General features: G+C 41.7%; 2 protein-coding genes across 6 annotated transcripts in view; both read left to right on the top strand.

The window, feature by feature from the left end:
* FAM135A (family with sequence similarity 135 member A) overlaps positions 1–5,274 on the top strand; it is a 171,100-nt gene extending 165,826 nt beyond the window's left edge. For all 5 annotated transcript variants that reach the window (XM_074991080.1, XM_074991081.1, XM_074991078.1 and 2 more), the window contains 2 exons: positions 2,808–2,921; positions 3,590–5,274. In XM_074991080.1, coding sequence (XP_074847181.1) covers positions 2,808–2,921; positions 3,590–3,795 — 320 coding nt within the window. In that variant the 3' untranslated portion in view covers positions 3,796–5,274. The remainder of the gene's footprint in view (positions 1–2,807; positions 2,922–3,589) is intronic.
* A 4,096-nt stretch (positions 5,275–9,370) lies between these two features.
* Positions 9,371–13,884, top strand: SDHAF4 (succinate dehydrogenase complex assembly factor 4). The gene is made up of 3 exons (XM_074991085.1): positions 9,371–9,556; positions 10,908–11,060; positions 13,585–13,884. Exons 1-3 carry the CDS (start codon positions 9,487–9,489, stop codon positions 13,692–13,694), a joined length of 333 nt encoding a protein of 110 aa, XP_074847186.1. The 5' UTR covers positions 9,371–9,486; the 3' UTR covers positions 13,695–13,884.
* Positions 13,885–14,912: the final 1,028 nt, after the last annotated feature.

The following is a 14,912-nucleotide window of genomic DNA, read 5'->3' as shown; positions in this document are numbered from 1 at the left end:
CCTACACTCTAGGGCTGTAGCATGAGCACTGGCCGCTCCGAGCCTCACTACCCTCCATCCCAACCCTCAGGCTGGAGCATTGGCAGCTAGGTCAGTGATTTTTTTTTTCCCTTGCTAGGAGCCAGGTGAGTGAGGTGTGGGTTTTTGTTCTGCTTCTCACTGTTGTGTGGCTCCTGACCAAGGAAAAGTTTATATCCCTCCATTAAAGAGAATATTGGTTTCCTTGATCCCTGTGAGGTAATAAAGGAAGTTCAGTAGTTTCATATTATCTCCATACAGAAGAGGACTGCTTTAAACCTATTTTAATCATCACTGAAATAAGGTTCCAAATTGTCTAATCACACCAATCCAAACACCTTTGCCCTGCCCCTTCCTGGAGGCCCCATCCACGCTCACTGTATCCCACGCTCCTTCTGTTGCTAGTGCTTCCCCACCCTCACTCACTTGCACTGGGGCAGGGAGTTGGAGTGTGGGAGGGGACTCAGGCTGAGCCTGGGGCAGGTGGTTAGGGTACATGAGGGGCTGAGGGTTCTGGGAGGGAGTATGGATTCACAGGATGTACACGACTAGGGCAGGGGGTTGGGTGCAGGAAGGGGTGAGGGGTGCAGGCTCTGGGAGGGACTTTCGGTGTCCAGGGTTCAGGGGTTGGATGCAGGAGAGGCTGCAGGCTCTGCAATAGGGCTGCAGTAGGGATTCAGGCTCTAGGAGGGAGTTTGGGTGCAAGAGAGGGCTCAGAGCTGGTGCATACAATTGGGATGCAGAAGGGGTGTGTAGTGTGGGCTTTAGGAGGGGCCCCTGAGCTGAGACAGGATGCAGAAGGGGGTTGCAGTATGGGCTCTGGCCATGGGCACTTACTCAGCTAGCTCCAAGTCTGAGCCAACACCACAACAGGACTAAGTCACGCTCCATGCCTGGCCTGGCCCTGCACCACTCCCAGATGCAAACAGCACATCCGTGTGGCCCCTCAGTGGGGACAAAGTGGCTCTGTGCACTGCCACCATCCCCATAGTTCCTATCGGCTGCAGTTCCTGGCTAATGGGAGCTGCAGTCATTGAGACCCCCTACATACACACGTACCCTGCTGTAAGGCTCTGGCAGGAGGGGGTGCTTCTGGGACAGCATGGAGTCAGGGTGTGCAGGGAACCTGCCTTAGTCCCAGTACACCACTAGAGTTTTAGCAGCCAATCTTCTGGTTTGCCTTTAGGATCCTCAGAGATCAAGCCCAAACTGGGATAACAGGCAACCCCATGCCCATATTACCCAACTTGGTGAAATAAATAATCCCTCCTCAGCGCATCTAGAGATAGTCTAGTAAATCTCGCAGAATCTAGCACAGAGTATTTGAAAGGAAAATCTTCAAAGCAAAAATCTAGGGTGAGTTCTTGAGTTGAGCACTGGCATTAGGTTTGAAGCAAACCCAACTGCCTTGCAGGGCAGCTTCGGGGGAAAAAAAAAAAAACACCTGTTGTCCTAGATGTACGCCATTGAAACTGGTGATTGTCACAACTATATGGAAGACTGTTCATGATAGTGTGAACTTGTCTAGATATTAAAGTCTTTTCATCTGAGTGATCGGGGAGGGATCTTCTCCCTTAGGGATGAAGGCTCATAGAGCCATATGGCTGCAGATCTCTGAATTCCATCAGAAAGTGCAGAAAAATTTGAGAACTTTTTTGGAAGTCCAGTGTGGAGGCCTCTTTTCAGAAGCCAAAAGCTACAATGTGTCCTTTTCAGTCTGTGGGCCTCAAATATCTCCTGTTATCATGAGTGGGAAGAGCATAGTCTTTCAAAACTCAACCCTTGCTGTAGTTGTTTCCTTTCAAGTCACTTATTTCAGTTTTTTGAAAGGTACTTGGACTATAAGTTATGGCTGTTTGAAAAAAAATTCACTGTTCTTGGAAGGTTGAAACATAATGGCTGCGTCTACACTAGCAAGTTCTTTCAAAAGATTTTTTGAAACAAGGGGATTCTTTCAATAGATCCCATGGAGCATTTACGTACAAAAAGAATTATTTCCAAAGTAAGTCAAAACAATGCGGCGCTCCTTTCAAAAGTGCTCTTCCTTTCTCATTTCAGGAAGAGAGCTCCCTTCCAAAAGGTTCTTTCGAAAGAAAACGTGTATAGATGCTCCACAGCCCCCCCTTTTTTTTTTTGTTGTTTTCCAAAGAGCAGCCTTCATAGAGCCTGATTTTTCGATCCCTGGCCCATTCTTTCAAAAAAAACAGGGGCTGTGTGGATGCTCTCTTTCGAAAGAACAGATCACTCTTTTGATTCGCTTTTTTGTGTGTGGACGTGCTCTTTTGAAAGAAGTTCTTTTGGAAGAGCTCTTCTGGAAGGGCTTCTTTCGAAAGATCTCTGTAGTGTAGACATAGACAACTTGATTGCATATAATTTTAACTCTACTCAAATGAAGTTAATCTCCTTTCTATTTTTATAAGCTCTACTGATAAATCAATGTCAGGTTTCTGTTTGAAAATGTTTATTTAATCTTGTAGCAGATTTCAAATGATTCATATTGTTTACAGAAAGGTCTACACTAGGGGGTAAAGTCACACTAAGTTACGCAACTCCAGCTAAATGTATAGTGTAGCTGGAGTACACATAACTTAGTTTGACTTACCACAGCATCCATACTGTGGGGTGTCAACAGGAGAACTAGGACTGATGTGAATGCTAGCAGTGGTCAATTTAGTGCATCCCTACTAGATCTGCTAGATCGACTTCCTGGAGGTCGATCTCCAGAGCACTGATCTACCAGTAAGTGCAGAAAAGACCAATATTTACCATTTTCCTCCCCCTTCTTACAGGTCTTCATTTCTTCAAAAACATAGTGTTAGTTGGATCCCTGCAGGATCGTTATGTTCCCTATCATTCTGCTCGCATAGAGATGTGTAAAACAGCTTTGAAAGATAAACAATCAGGTAATAAATGAGTAGCCTGTGAAGTCTCTGTGTGTTTTAGACCACAGATGGCTTTATAATAAATGTCAAGATAAAGTTATTTTCATATAATTCAATTTTCTGTGTAAGATTTCTCACACTTTTTATTTCAAACTTAACCAGTGATATTGTAGAACCTTGACCAGAAACCCTGCTGTTGACTTTGGGAGCAGCCCAGTGTCTAATTTTTTAAGGTAGATTTTATTTAGCAGATGCCCAATTCCATACTAGTATTGAAAAGAAAGTTATTTTCCCCTCTTAGGAAGGATCATTTACTATTATACTTCATGATGAGCTCTTATGGCACATTTATACTATAGCATTATCCATCTGAAAAGTAAATAGACTTTGGTGTAAAGTAAATAGATTTTTGACTTTGGATTGGTCAAAAATTAGTACTGCTAAACACAATTTTGCTGTGAAATGTGAACAGTGGGTTATAACTGATTATCTTTTTTTATGGTTATAAGATTATCTTTTTTTAAAAATGTCTATGGAAATTAGGCTTTGAATGCTCTCTTAGTTGGGAGACAATATAAAATAGCTCTCTCTTTTCTAGAATGTGTCCATATTTTCATATTCAGGGACACACAACATTTGCTCGCTCTGGGTGGTGCATGTAATACAAGTTTTTTGGTTTGTTTTTACAGGACCAATTTATGCAGAAATGATCCAGAACCTGCTTCTGCCAGTTCTTCAAAACAAGGAATGTAATTTGGTTCGTTACAATGTTATTAATGCATTGCCCAATACAGCCGATTCTCTCATAGGGAGAGCTGCACACATTGCTGTTCTTGATTCAGAAATATTTTTAGAAAAGTTTTTTTTGGTTGCTGCCCTAAAATATTTCCAGTAGAAAAAAAAGCATTGTAAGAGACTTCACTATTACCTCATTAACAGATAAATCAAATAATGCGTGGTATTGAAGTATAGCTGCAGCTGTATTTTAAGAGATATTTATACTTTTATATGGAAGATAATTTATATCATCCATGTTTAGAGCTTTTTTAACATCAACTTTACTTTCTAGGTAATGTGGCTGTGCAATATTTTTTTATTTGATTCTTTTTACTTTTCTATTACTTTTTCTTAATTTTTGGGTACCTAACTGAGTGAAGATGAAATTGTTGTATGTACATTTGGTTGGTTTAATATTGGTTCTTAGACTACAAAAGTCAAAGCTATCTGACTACATTTTAATAGGGGCTTTTGGATGCCAAAATAAATTGGAATTTAAAAATTCGTATGAAGTATTATGCATCTGATTGTTATAGTTTAGTGTTGTACAAGTCTAACTGGAAAAAAAATAATAAGCTGCTAAACTATCATACTTTTAAGACAGCTATATGTGAAATCCTGGTAAAGATCTTATTTTCATGAGCAAACTGAGTCGTGTGTTAAGATATCACTACATCCTAACAATTTTCTACAAAATCATCATTATTAAACATGTTATACCTGTGGACATATATTTTCTACTGATGATCTCAAAAACATGTTGGTTTACATATTCACTTATATTACTGGAACTTTAATGTTCAGAAATAAGCGGCAACTAGGGATTTTTGAATGTGTAAATGACATCTGCCTTCTAATAATTTGGGGTTTTGCAAATTAAACAATTGCTGTTGTCCTGTCAATTCACTTCTTCAAATGAACCTTTTACATGGACTTCCTTGTATGTGCGTAAAATAAGTAAATGTAATAAATTTCTGCAATACTTTTATGAATTTAGATAATTTTTAAATATTCTTAAAATCTTTTATGGATTACAAAGTATTGTAAATATAAATCAAGGTATCTTGAAATGGAAGAAAATTATAAACTTTACCTGTTTAGTGAAGCAGATAAAATGTTTTTGATATACAGGATTGTTAAAGATCTGTTGACTTTTTATTGGTGCTGAATAGCATTGAGTTCAATTCCTCCACCCTACCCTTTTACCTGTTTAAACCAGTAATGCACTAAATGTGGAAAGGAGGTGATATGTGCATTCACTAATTGTAACAAAGAGAATTTTTTGAAAACATTAATTGGTTGTATAAGTAATGCATGTTTATTTTTAATATTGTGTTATTGCATCTGGTGTTAATAAAATGAACAAATGACTCTACTAGAAAATTAAAGAAACTGAAATCTTCTGCTAATTACCAAAATATTGGGAGGCTGTATATATATATATATATATTGTGTTTTCACACAGATATGTCAATAATGGTTTATAATTAATAATTACAATTGCATTTTGATAGGGTTTGTTCTTGTAACTTTTGTAAAATAATTTTCTTCTGTTGTTTATAAGCTTCAAAAGATCACCTTTATACCAGACAGCAATGCAGCCATTTAATCACTTCAAAGAATGTTGTATTATTGAACTGCATAAGGGAAACCCTTATGCTGGCAGAAGAATGCAACAATTATTACATTCAACTGTGAAAATGGCTGTTTATGAGTTGTAAATAGTATTTTACATTCACATTACTCTAAAAATTTATTTTATGTTCTAACAAATGTTTAAATTGTGTTTAGAGGTACTTTTGTCAGCAAGACACCAAATATTTTGGTCATCAGTAAACTACAATACTAGTTCAGGGACCTAGATACAACCATATCTGCTCCAATCCCACTAACAGAAACAAAAACAAGATCTGCATTCTTACAACCTACAACCTATAATGGAATATAATCCCTCACTCCCACAGGCCTTGGGTGACAGGTCAGTCCTCTCCTACAGACACCCACCCAACCTCAAGAAAATACTCAGCAGCAGTCACACACCATACCAAAGCCATTTCTGTACACTATGGTAAAAATCGATGATTGTCACATAAACACCACTCTATTAGAAACCCACTGACTGCTATTCTTATCCTCACACTTCCATCCAAGTTGCATAGTAACAGAGAGGGAGCCATGCTCGTCTATATGCTATCAAAACAAAAAAGCAGTCAAGTAGCACTTTAAAGACTAACAAAATAATTTATTAGGTAGCTTTCGTCAAAAGCTTACCTAATAAATTATTTTGTTAGTCTTTAAAGTGCTACTTGGCTGCTTTTTTACTTCCATCCAAGATGCATCATACAATCCTGTGTCTGCAGCCAGGCCCTAAGATACAACCATATATGCTCCAATCTCACGGACAGGGACTAAAACCTACAAGATCTTCATCAAGCATTCTTAAAACTTAGTTAACCACACGGGGAAGTAAAGACATATTCACAGAGCCAGATGAGTACCCAGAAGTCACCTACTTCATGATAGGCCCAACAAGGAAAATAACAGAACAGTGTTTGTTAGTACCTACAGTCCCCAGTTTAAATCCCTCCAGTGCATCACTGACTATCTGCAACCTGTACTAGAGCATGATCCCTCACTCTCACAGGCCTTGGGTGACAGGCCAGTCTTCTCTTACAGCCATTCAACCTCAAGAAAATACTCACTAGCAGCCACACACCATACCACAGAAATGCTAGCCAGGAACCTATCCCTGCAACAAACCCCACTGACAAAACTGTCCTATACAAACACCACCATCCCAGGACATAATCATATCAGCCACAACATCAGAGGCTCATACACCTGCACAGCCACTAATGTGACATATACCATCATGTGCCTGCAGTGACCTTCTCCTGTGTATATTGGAAAAATGAACATAAGAACATAAGAATGGCCATACTGGGTCAGACCAAAGGTCCATCAAGCCCAGCATCCCATCTGCCAACGGTGGCCAATGCCAGGTGCCCCAGAGAAGGAGAACAGAAGACAAGTGATTTATCTCCTGCCATCCATCTCCTGCCCTTGTTATGAAGGCTAGGGCACCATACTTTATCCCTGGCTAATAGCCATTTATGGACCTGACCTGCAAAAATTTATCAAGCTCTTTTTTAAACCCTAATAGAGTCCTGGCCTTCACAGCCTCCTCGGGCAAGGAGTTCCACAGGTTGACTGCGCTGTGTGAAGAAAAATTTCCTTTTATTAGTTTTGAACCTACTACCCATCAATTTCATTTGGTGTCCCCTAGTTCTTGTATTATGGGAAAAGGTAAATAATTTTTCTATATTCACTTTCTCCACACCATTCATGATTTTATATACCTCTATCATATCGCCCCTCAATCGCCTTTTTTCCAAACTGAAAAGTCCCAGTCTCTCTAGCCTCTCCCCATATGGGACCCTTTCCAAGCCCCTAATCATCTTAGTCGCCCTTTTCTGAACCTTTTCTAATGCCAATATATCTTTTTTGAGGTGAGGAGACCACATCTGCACGCAGTACTCGAGATGTGGGCGTACCATAGTTTTATATAGGGGAAGTATGATATCTTTTGTCTTATTATCGATCCCTTTTTTAATAATTCCTAACATCCTATTTGCCTTACTAACTGCCGCTGCACACTGCGTGGATGTCTTCAGAGAACTATCCACTATAACTCCAAGATCCCTTTCCTGATCTGTCGTAGCTAAATTTGACCCCATCATGTAGTACGTGTAATTTGGGTTATTTTTTCCAGTCTCTTTGCAACAGTCTCTTTGCAAAGGATGAATCGACATAAAGCTGACATCAGGAATGGGAACAAACACAAACCTGTAAGGGAAAACTTTAATGTCCCTGGACATTCAATAACGGAATTTAAAATAGCCATTCGGATAACATGGCTTTGAGCAAACTTCCAGCTGTATGGGGAAGGAGGGGTGTGACTGAGCCTCCCGCCTTGCATACATATGAAAATCAGCACACATGCCACTCTTAGTGCATGTTCCAAGGGTTGCTGACCCCTGGTCTAAAGGACGCACACCACAAACAAACAGGCATCTATACACGCAACTCCAAAGTCCATGCATATCTGAATATCGCACCCACCACATACACGTCACGCTGATAGCAAATAATGGCTTAAAGACCTGATGCTAAAATTTTAAGAAAATGCAACTGTTTCAGCATGTGATTTGGAACATAATGAAGTATTCAAAAGTTTTTAAAAAACAAACAGGGATAAAGTTTGAGTATGCACTACAAATAGAGTGGTACAAAAATGTAAGTAAAAGCTAAAAGTAATAAGTCCACAACAGTAAACTATTCAAATTAAAAGTTTTACTTTGGGGATTAAAATATGTTTTCTTAAAAGCAGAGGTAGCATGTTTTTAATTTTATAGCAAACCACACTGAATTCTATTAATCAAAGCATTAATCTACTGAATACTTCTCCCCAAAATCACAATATTACCCATGAAAATGTTTTTCCACCAATTTTCACCAGTTTTCTAGTTAAATACTGATAAATTCTCAGGAAAAATCAACTAAAACCCCAAAATTAAGGGATCTGCATCTTTTGCAACACAACCTCCTAGACAATTATAGGGAGCTTGTTTGGAGACAGGAAAATTTAGCCATAGCAATTGGCAAATTCTATACTAAAATTCTTGGATTCTGCGGTGGCTTCTGAAAATATCAAATGGTTGCAGATTTGCAGATTTCACAGGACTCTGAGATGACTACCTTACACATCCCAGAACTGCATTAAATTCCTGGTTTTAGTGTTATAGCCACAACTCAAACTCAAGGAGTAAATTATCTGTTCACAGATTACACCAATCTGGCTTTTCGTGCCTACCCCAATTTTTAGATGAAAGAAATTGTTCCGTAATTTATCCTGCAGTACTGTCATTATGGGCTGCAAAAATGAGTGTATTAACAAGAATTGTTAGAGTTTGGTAATACTTCCTACGTGATTTTTTTCCTTTTCTTGCCCAAAAATCTTTGTTCTTGTGTACCTACAAAAGTTTAGTTAACTAATATTGTTTCCTTAGAAAACTGAAGCAATTAAAAGAAGAAGGAAAAACAGGAGCCCGGTACTCAACCAGTTCCCCGCCGCCGCCCTCCTCCAGCCAATTCCAAGGCTGGAATTGCAAGTACCAGCACAAAAACGCTGGTCATGTTGTGCAGACACTTTCTCACCCTGAGTTAATTATGCTTTATTATAGTCATTCCATTTCCCCTGATCCACAGCAGCCGTTCCAGTTTCAGGGCTGGTGAAAGAGTAACGCCGATTCGGTGAAGACTGGACAGCGCCTTTGCGGGAGGGAAGCAGCCTGTACCAGTGCTTCTGTACGAGGGGGGCTACCCCTACTACTCCCGCCCGGCCCCAGGCGACAAACCTGCCTTACGGCTCACAACGTGTTTTCCCAACATTCTCAGAGAAGGCACTTAATGGGGGCGGCGGGGGGATCTTTGCCAGTGTGCCGGAAGCTGCTGTCACTGGGGTACCTGAAGCACTGGAGAAGCTGCAGCCCGTGTCCCTTCCGCTGCGGGATCTTCCTCCTGCCCTCGGCCGGCCGCGTGCGTCACGCGACCGCGGAAAGGGCCCCGCCCCCCTGTTTGTCTGAGCCGCGTGCTGCGCGCTCCCACCTGCGGGGCGGGGCATAGCCGGGCCCAGCTGGAGTCCCGGACACGCGGCTGCCGGGCAGCGGCGGCTACACAGCTGTCCCGCCCAGCGCGGCTTCCCTCTCCGCCCGGATAGGGGGAAGGCGGCTGTCTGTCGCGCAGGCGCATGCCCGACTGCCCGCCCCCGTGCCGCGAGCTCGGTAGAATGGCGCTGCGGCTGCTGGTCAGGGCGGCGAGTAAGCGGTGCCGGTTCGGTTTGGGCATATCGGGACGCTGAGGGAGGAGCGTGGCCGGGCCCTAGCTCTGTGGCGCGGGCTTGGTGCCGGGGTCCCTCCAGCTGCGCCTGCTGCTGCGAGCCGAGCACGGGCGGCTCCGGCGGGGCTGGTCTGCGCCGAGAGCAGACGGCGGCCCGTGAGTGGTCTGACCCCGGCCCCTACAGTGGCAGTGGTGTGCGTGAGGCGACCCCTCTCCCCGCAGCCCCGGGCTCGCGGCCTTTCTTGCAGGTGCCCGTCACGCGGGGCGTGTGCTGTGGCGTGCAATAGTGTGGATGGCGCCAGCGGGCGTAGTAGCGGGAAGTGGGGCCGCGAGGAGTTCCAAGGATTTGTCCTCTTGCGCAGCGCGGGCTGCGATCCCGGCGGGAGGCGTTGCCCGGCAGACAAACCTTCCCACCCACGTGCTGCCTTTGTGAGGGCTCCCTAAGGGTTGCCAAACCATAACGCGCTGTAGGAGTGTTCTAAGTGACAGCTCCGTCTGGCGGCCCACATGGTGCTTCCTGCGCGTGGGTTGAAGTCTTTGCTTCTAGCGCTGGGCTTTGGCGAACATCGGGTTTTCACCCGTGCCTTGGCTGTGGTTGTGAAGTGGGGCTAGTGCCAGATGTTCTCCGACAATTGCGTGTTTACCGTTGGTGGGGCTGGCAAATTAAAACAGAGCTTTTCTTTTACTTGTGCATGTTCGTTTTGGTTCCGTCATTGAGACTGAATTCAGATCTCCAGTCTGTTGTCCGTTTCCTCAGTGGAGGTTTTGGATGGAACTGCTTTGGTACTGTAGCACGGGACTCTGCAGTGTCTCAGTATATGCCACTCAGCTCTGGACTCGGACTCCTACTGGCTGCAGGGAGTAGTCTAACCCCCTAGATATCCTCAACAGGACTGTGAGAGGAAGTTGAAGCCCACTCTTGGAGGGAGAAAAATGTACACATTCATATGCACTAGTGTAGTATTCATCTGAACTAAGACAGGATTCTTCAATTGTTTTAGAACCTTAACTGGTTTGCAAACCAATATGGAGAGGGGTCAGTATTTCCCTCTCGGGTCTAAAATTTAGACTATGCAGTGATGGTTTCGGACTCTGCATATTGAATAGTAAATAAATCCGACAAGTGAATCTTTGCTTACAAAAGCTTATGCTCCAAAGTATCTGTTAATCTATAAGGGGCCACAGGACTTCTTGTTGTTTTTATATCTTTTCTGTGACTGAAGCATTCATTCGCTAGTAGGTGGAGTTGTCTGAGTGTCTGTTTCTTGTAGTTATTCAGCATAAGCTGTTGCACATTAACATGTAATTTTATTAAATGTATTTGTTTAATAGGGCCAGCTCCACTGTGCAGCTCTTTGAGGACAGCTAGTTCTAATGTGGAAGGAAACTCTGAACCTGTACAAAAATTCCCCAAGAAATCAAAATTACCTGTAGGTCGTCTTGATGACCCAGAGGAATCTAATAAAGAGAGAGAACCACTGGAAAGTAAGTCATGGGTTTCGGGGGGGAGAAAAAGGGGCGGCGAATAGTAGTAAGAGCCCAATCCATAGAGATGTTGAGTGCCTTCAAATTTTATGCTAGCTATGGATGCTCAGCAATTCTTGGGAGCAGCCCTTATGTAGGAAAACTCTAAAACATGCTGTGTATGTTCATAGCTGTTTTATAGTGAGGTGGGAAAAAGAAATCTGGTGATGCCTCCTGGTCTTAAATTCTGGGACTAAGTTGTGTGTAGCAATAATAAATAGCATCAGGGTATCATCCGCTTTTAATATACGAACTGCTACTTTAGGCATTGGTCCTGTAAAGCCTCTTGCACTTCAGTGACATTCCATGTGGAAATTTGCAGGATTGGGGCCTTGAGTGCCATTGTAAATCATGAGAAAAAATTAAGTACAAACTGTGCAAGTACACAGGCATTTCCAGGAGCCATACCTCTTAGCCAAAGTAGTTAATTTAAACTCACACACCATATGTCATCCGTAGCAACATCCACCCATTATGCCATGATCAGTTTGTCTTTTGTTGTTTTTTAGAATTTGTTTTATAATTGCACTACCTAATTTATTTTTAAATGGGCTAGTAAACAGCTTTTTTTTATGTCTGTAAACACCATACACATTATAGGCTATGTAAATTATTTAAAATAAGAAGAATGCCTTAGGCTCTGAACAGTATTGGTCTGTCATTACCACCAGAATGTATGCAGATGTGGAGATTAAACAAATAGAGAGACATGCTTAATTCTGATTCTGTCTTGAATTCTTTTACACCCAGAAGTAGTAAGTACCACCATTGATAGTAATTTAACAGATTCATACTTTTTATTGTGTTCATGCTTGGGGTTCTGTATTTAGGACCAAGTCAGAAAAAGACTGTGCCTGGGCTTACTGCAGTCATCATCAGAAGGCCAACAGTTCTGTAGGGACTGCTGACCAGATAGCAAATGAGGACTTAAAATAATCATTCACTATTCGCTGCTATTGTGTAACTATCACTAAGGAGCAGCAATATTCTTCTGCTGCTTTAAATGTCTTGATAAGTTTTGTAGCTTCCTCTTCAATAGAGATGAAGTATTTGTGCTTCTGCTACCCAAGCCAGAATCGTACGTAAATTTTGATGTTTAAAAATCCATATAGATGCTGAACAAGGCAACATGGTGAGCCATATTTACATATATTTGAATTAAATTTTATTTCTAATTTTTTAGCTTGTCTGCTTTAGGGATTTGTGCTTCTGTGTGTTGTCATAAATACCTGGTGTTTTCCTCATAAAAGTGAAAGCAATCAGCTTACAATTTCTGCTAGAAATTATTACTTCTATGACAGCTTAGTTATTTTTATGTAAACTGAGATGGCTTCCTATTCCCATGCCCAAAAAACAAAAGAAATATAGACAGAATGAATCATGGACAAAACTTCATTTAGGGACTCAAAATTAGGGACTGAAGCAAAAGTGAAAAGCACACTGAGTTTCAAAGGTGCCAAGCACATGCAGTTCCTATTCAATTAAGTAAATTCTCATTTTGAATTCAGTGGCAGTTGTGGATGTTCAGTATTTTTGAATGTCAGGTCACATTTATTAAGGTGCCTAAATTATGGTATTCAGTTCCTAATTGTAAATATCTGTTGGCTAATTCTGGCCAATATTTTTAACCTGAAGCTCCCTGAAAATTGATAATGTGACACCCTTATGTATGTGTATATTGTAAATCAAAGTCTGTCTTTTTGTTGTAAGTGGATGCAAAGATGTAATACTGTGAATCTTTATCATTGCACTGTATCTGCCAACTTTATTGGTGGTTTAATCATAAAATTACAGAACTATAGGGATGGAAGGGACCACAAGGCTAATCTAGTCTACTCCCTTCCAAGATGCAGGATTTGTTGCCTTCCCCAACCAGGGCTAGTGAGTGGGCCACATGAGTGGCCCTCCTTTGTCTCAGAGGGCCATGAGATTGAAATTAGTAACCCCAAGAATACAATTAAATTAATACACAGGGTGCTGAATATTTCAAAACAAGTAGAAGTGCTTTAATTATTCATATATTGATAGAACTCTCATCAATTTAAAATAATTTAAAAAGAAACATTTACACTTCTCAGTATCAAATCCCTGCACAGGCTTTTCACTGCCTCCTCTTCTAAGCGTGTCCTGTCCCTGCTGCTGCTCCTCTTCCCTGACAGCACTTCTGGAGTGCTGTGAATTGAAGGATTTGTGCCCCATCCTTGCTTCTCCCTCACCCTCCCAGAGTTTGAACACTGCAAATAAGCTGATTCCTGGTGTTCAAACTCTGAGAGGAAGGTGGAGGAGTGGGAATGGGGCATAAATCAACCACTTCATGGCACTGCAGAAGTGCTGGACGGGGGAGGGAGGAGTAGGTAGGTGTGGGGCCCCTACTGTGTGAGAGGCAGGGGGAGGGGGAGGGGGAGGGCCACAGGTTGCTTACCACTGATTTAAACCATCCAAGTCAGATGGCTGTCTAGACTTTTAAGTTTTCATATTGTTTTAGAATTTCCAGATGACATCAATCCTACCACAAAGGAAAAGGGTGGACCCAGAGGCCCTGAACCTACTCGTTATGGAGACTGGGAGAGAAAAGGACGTTGTATAGATTTTTAATGTACAAATGTATCTATATTACCAGTAATATGTTTGTGTGTTTATAAAGTATTTACTATAGATAGAGAAACTTCACTTAATTGTTCCTTTAATTCTTCAATGGAGCTGCTTTTTTGCGACATGCGTTTAAGGAATATCCTGAGTGATGTTTTCTGCAAATAAATATTGTCAGTTAATATTTACCATTTTAGTCCTCTTTCTTGTATATTAAATTCATTTGCATGTAGTTGGGGGGGGGGGAATTCTGTGCCAAAAGAGTAAAAAATCTGCACCCAGTGTTTGAAAAGTCTGCCTGCTTTGTCAAAATAACATTATATAATTATGTCAGTGTCCAGTTATTTTGGCAATCTACTTCAAAATATCTGTGGGCAGATAAGTCTGTAACAAGGACAAAAATTTGGATTTTTTTTTGATAGATTCATCAAGCGTATTAATAGGGCGCTTTTAAGTTACAATTCAGAACTGTATTTCCTTCAGAAGCGGTGCAAAGGTTTGGTGAGTAAAGGGTAACAGGAGCTAAGAGAGAGGAAAGGAGCATAACAGTGAACCTGTAGATATGGAAGAAGAGTTTTTGGGGGGCTGGGCATTGTTACAAAGTTGGGATACCTCCCTTATGCAGACCCTGGCAGACACCAGCCTCTTATTCAACCAAGCACATCTTTGCCTCTGTTCTGCTTCAGCCCCTGTCCCCAGGCTCAGTGTTGTCAGCCTACTAGTTCCAGAGCCCATGAAACTGTCTCCCTCACTTGTCATTCTGAATCCTTATCTGTGACTCCCCAGCCGCCCTTTGTGCCCTATTCTATCCTAACATGGCTCTGCATGTGGGGGCTGCGATGAACTTTTATTTGAGGGGAAATTCTAAAGCCCTGGGCATAGAATTTTGTTTTCAAACATAAAAAACATGTTGCTTAAGTGCTGCAATTCCACCTTTGGCCCACCAGAGCAACATGTACAGCACTTACGAGAAGACATGGTTTTATTTAGGAAAATACAAAATTATGCAAGACAGGAATTCTGGGCATCCACAAATGCACATAATTCTCCCCGGAGTAGCATATCATTTATTCTGGAATAGTTACAATAGTAGCAAAGAGTGTGTTTGAGTATTTAGTCCCAAAGCATTGGCTCTTAACCTATGAGTGATCTGTATGCAGGAATTTCATGACTGAATATTCAGCTGTACTTCATTTATTGCTGGTGCCTCCCAATTCTTTGGAA

This window comes from Carettochelys insculpta, chromosome 3, assembly GCF_033958435.1.
Source record: "Carettochelys insculpta isolate YL-2023 chromosome 3, ASM3395843v1, whole genome shotgun sequence".
Taxonomy (NCBI): domain Eukaryota; kingdom Metazoa; phylum Chordata; order Testudines; family Carettochelyidae; genus Carettochelys; species Carettochelys insculpta.
This window is presented reverse-complemented; position numbering and strand designations above follow the sequence as displayed.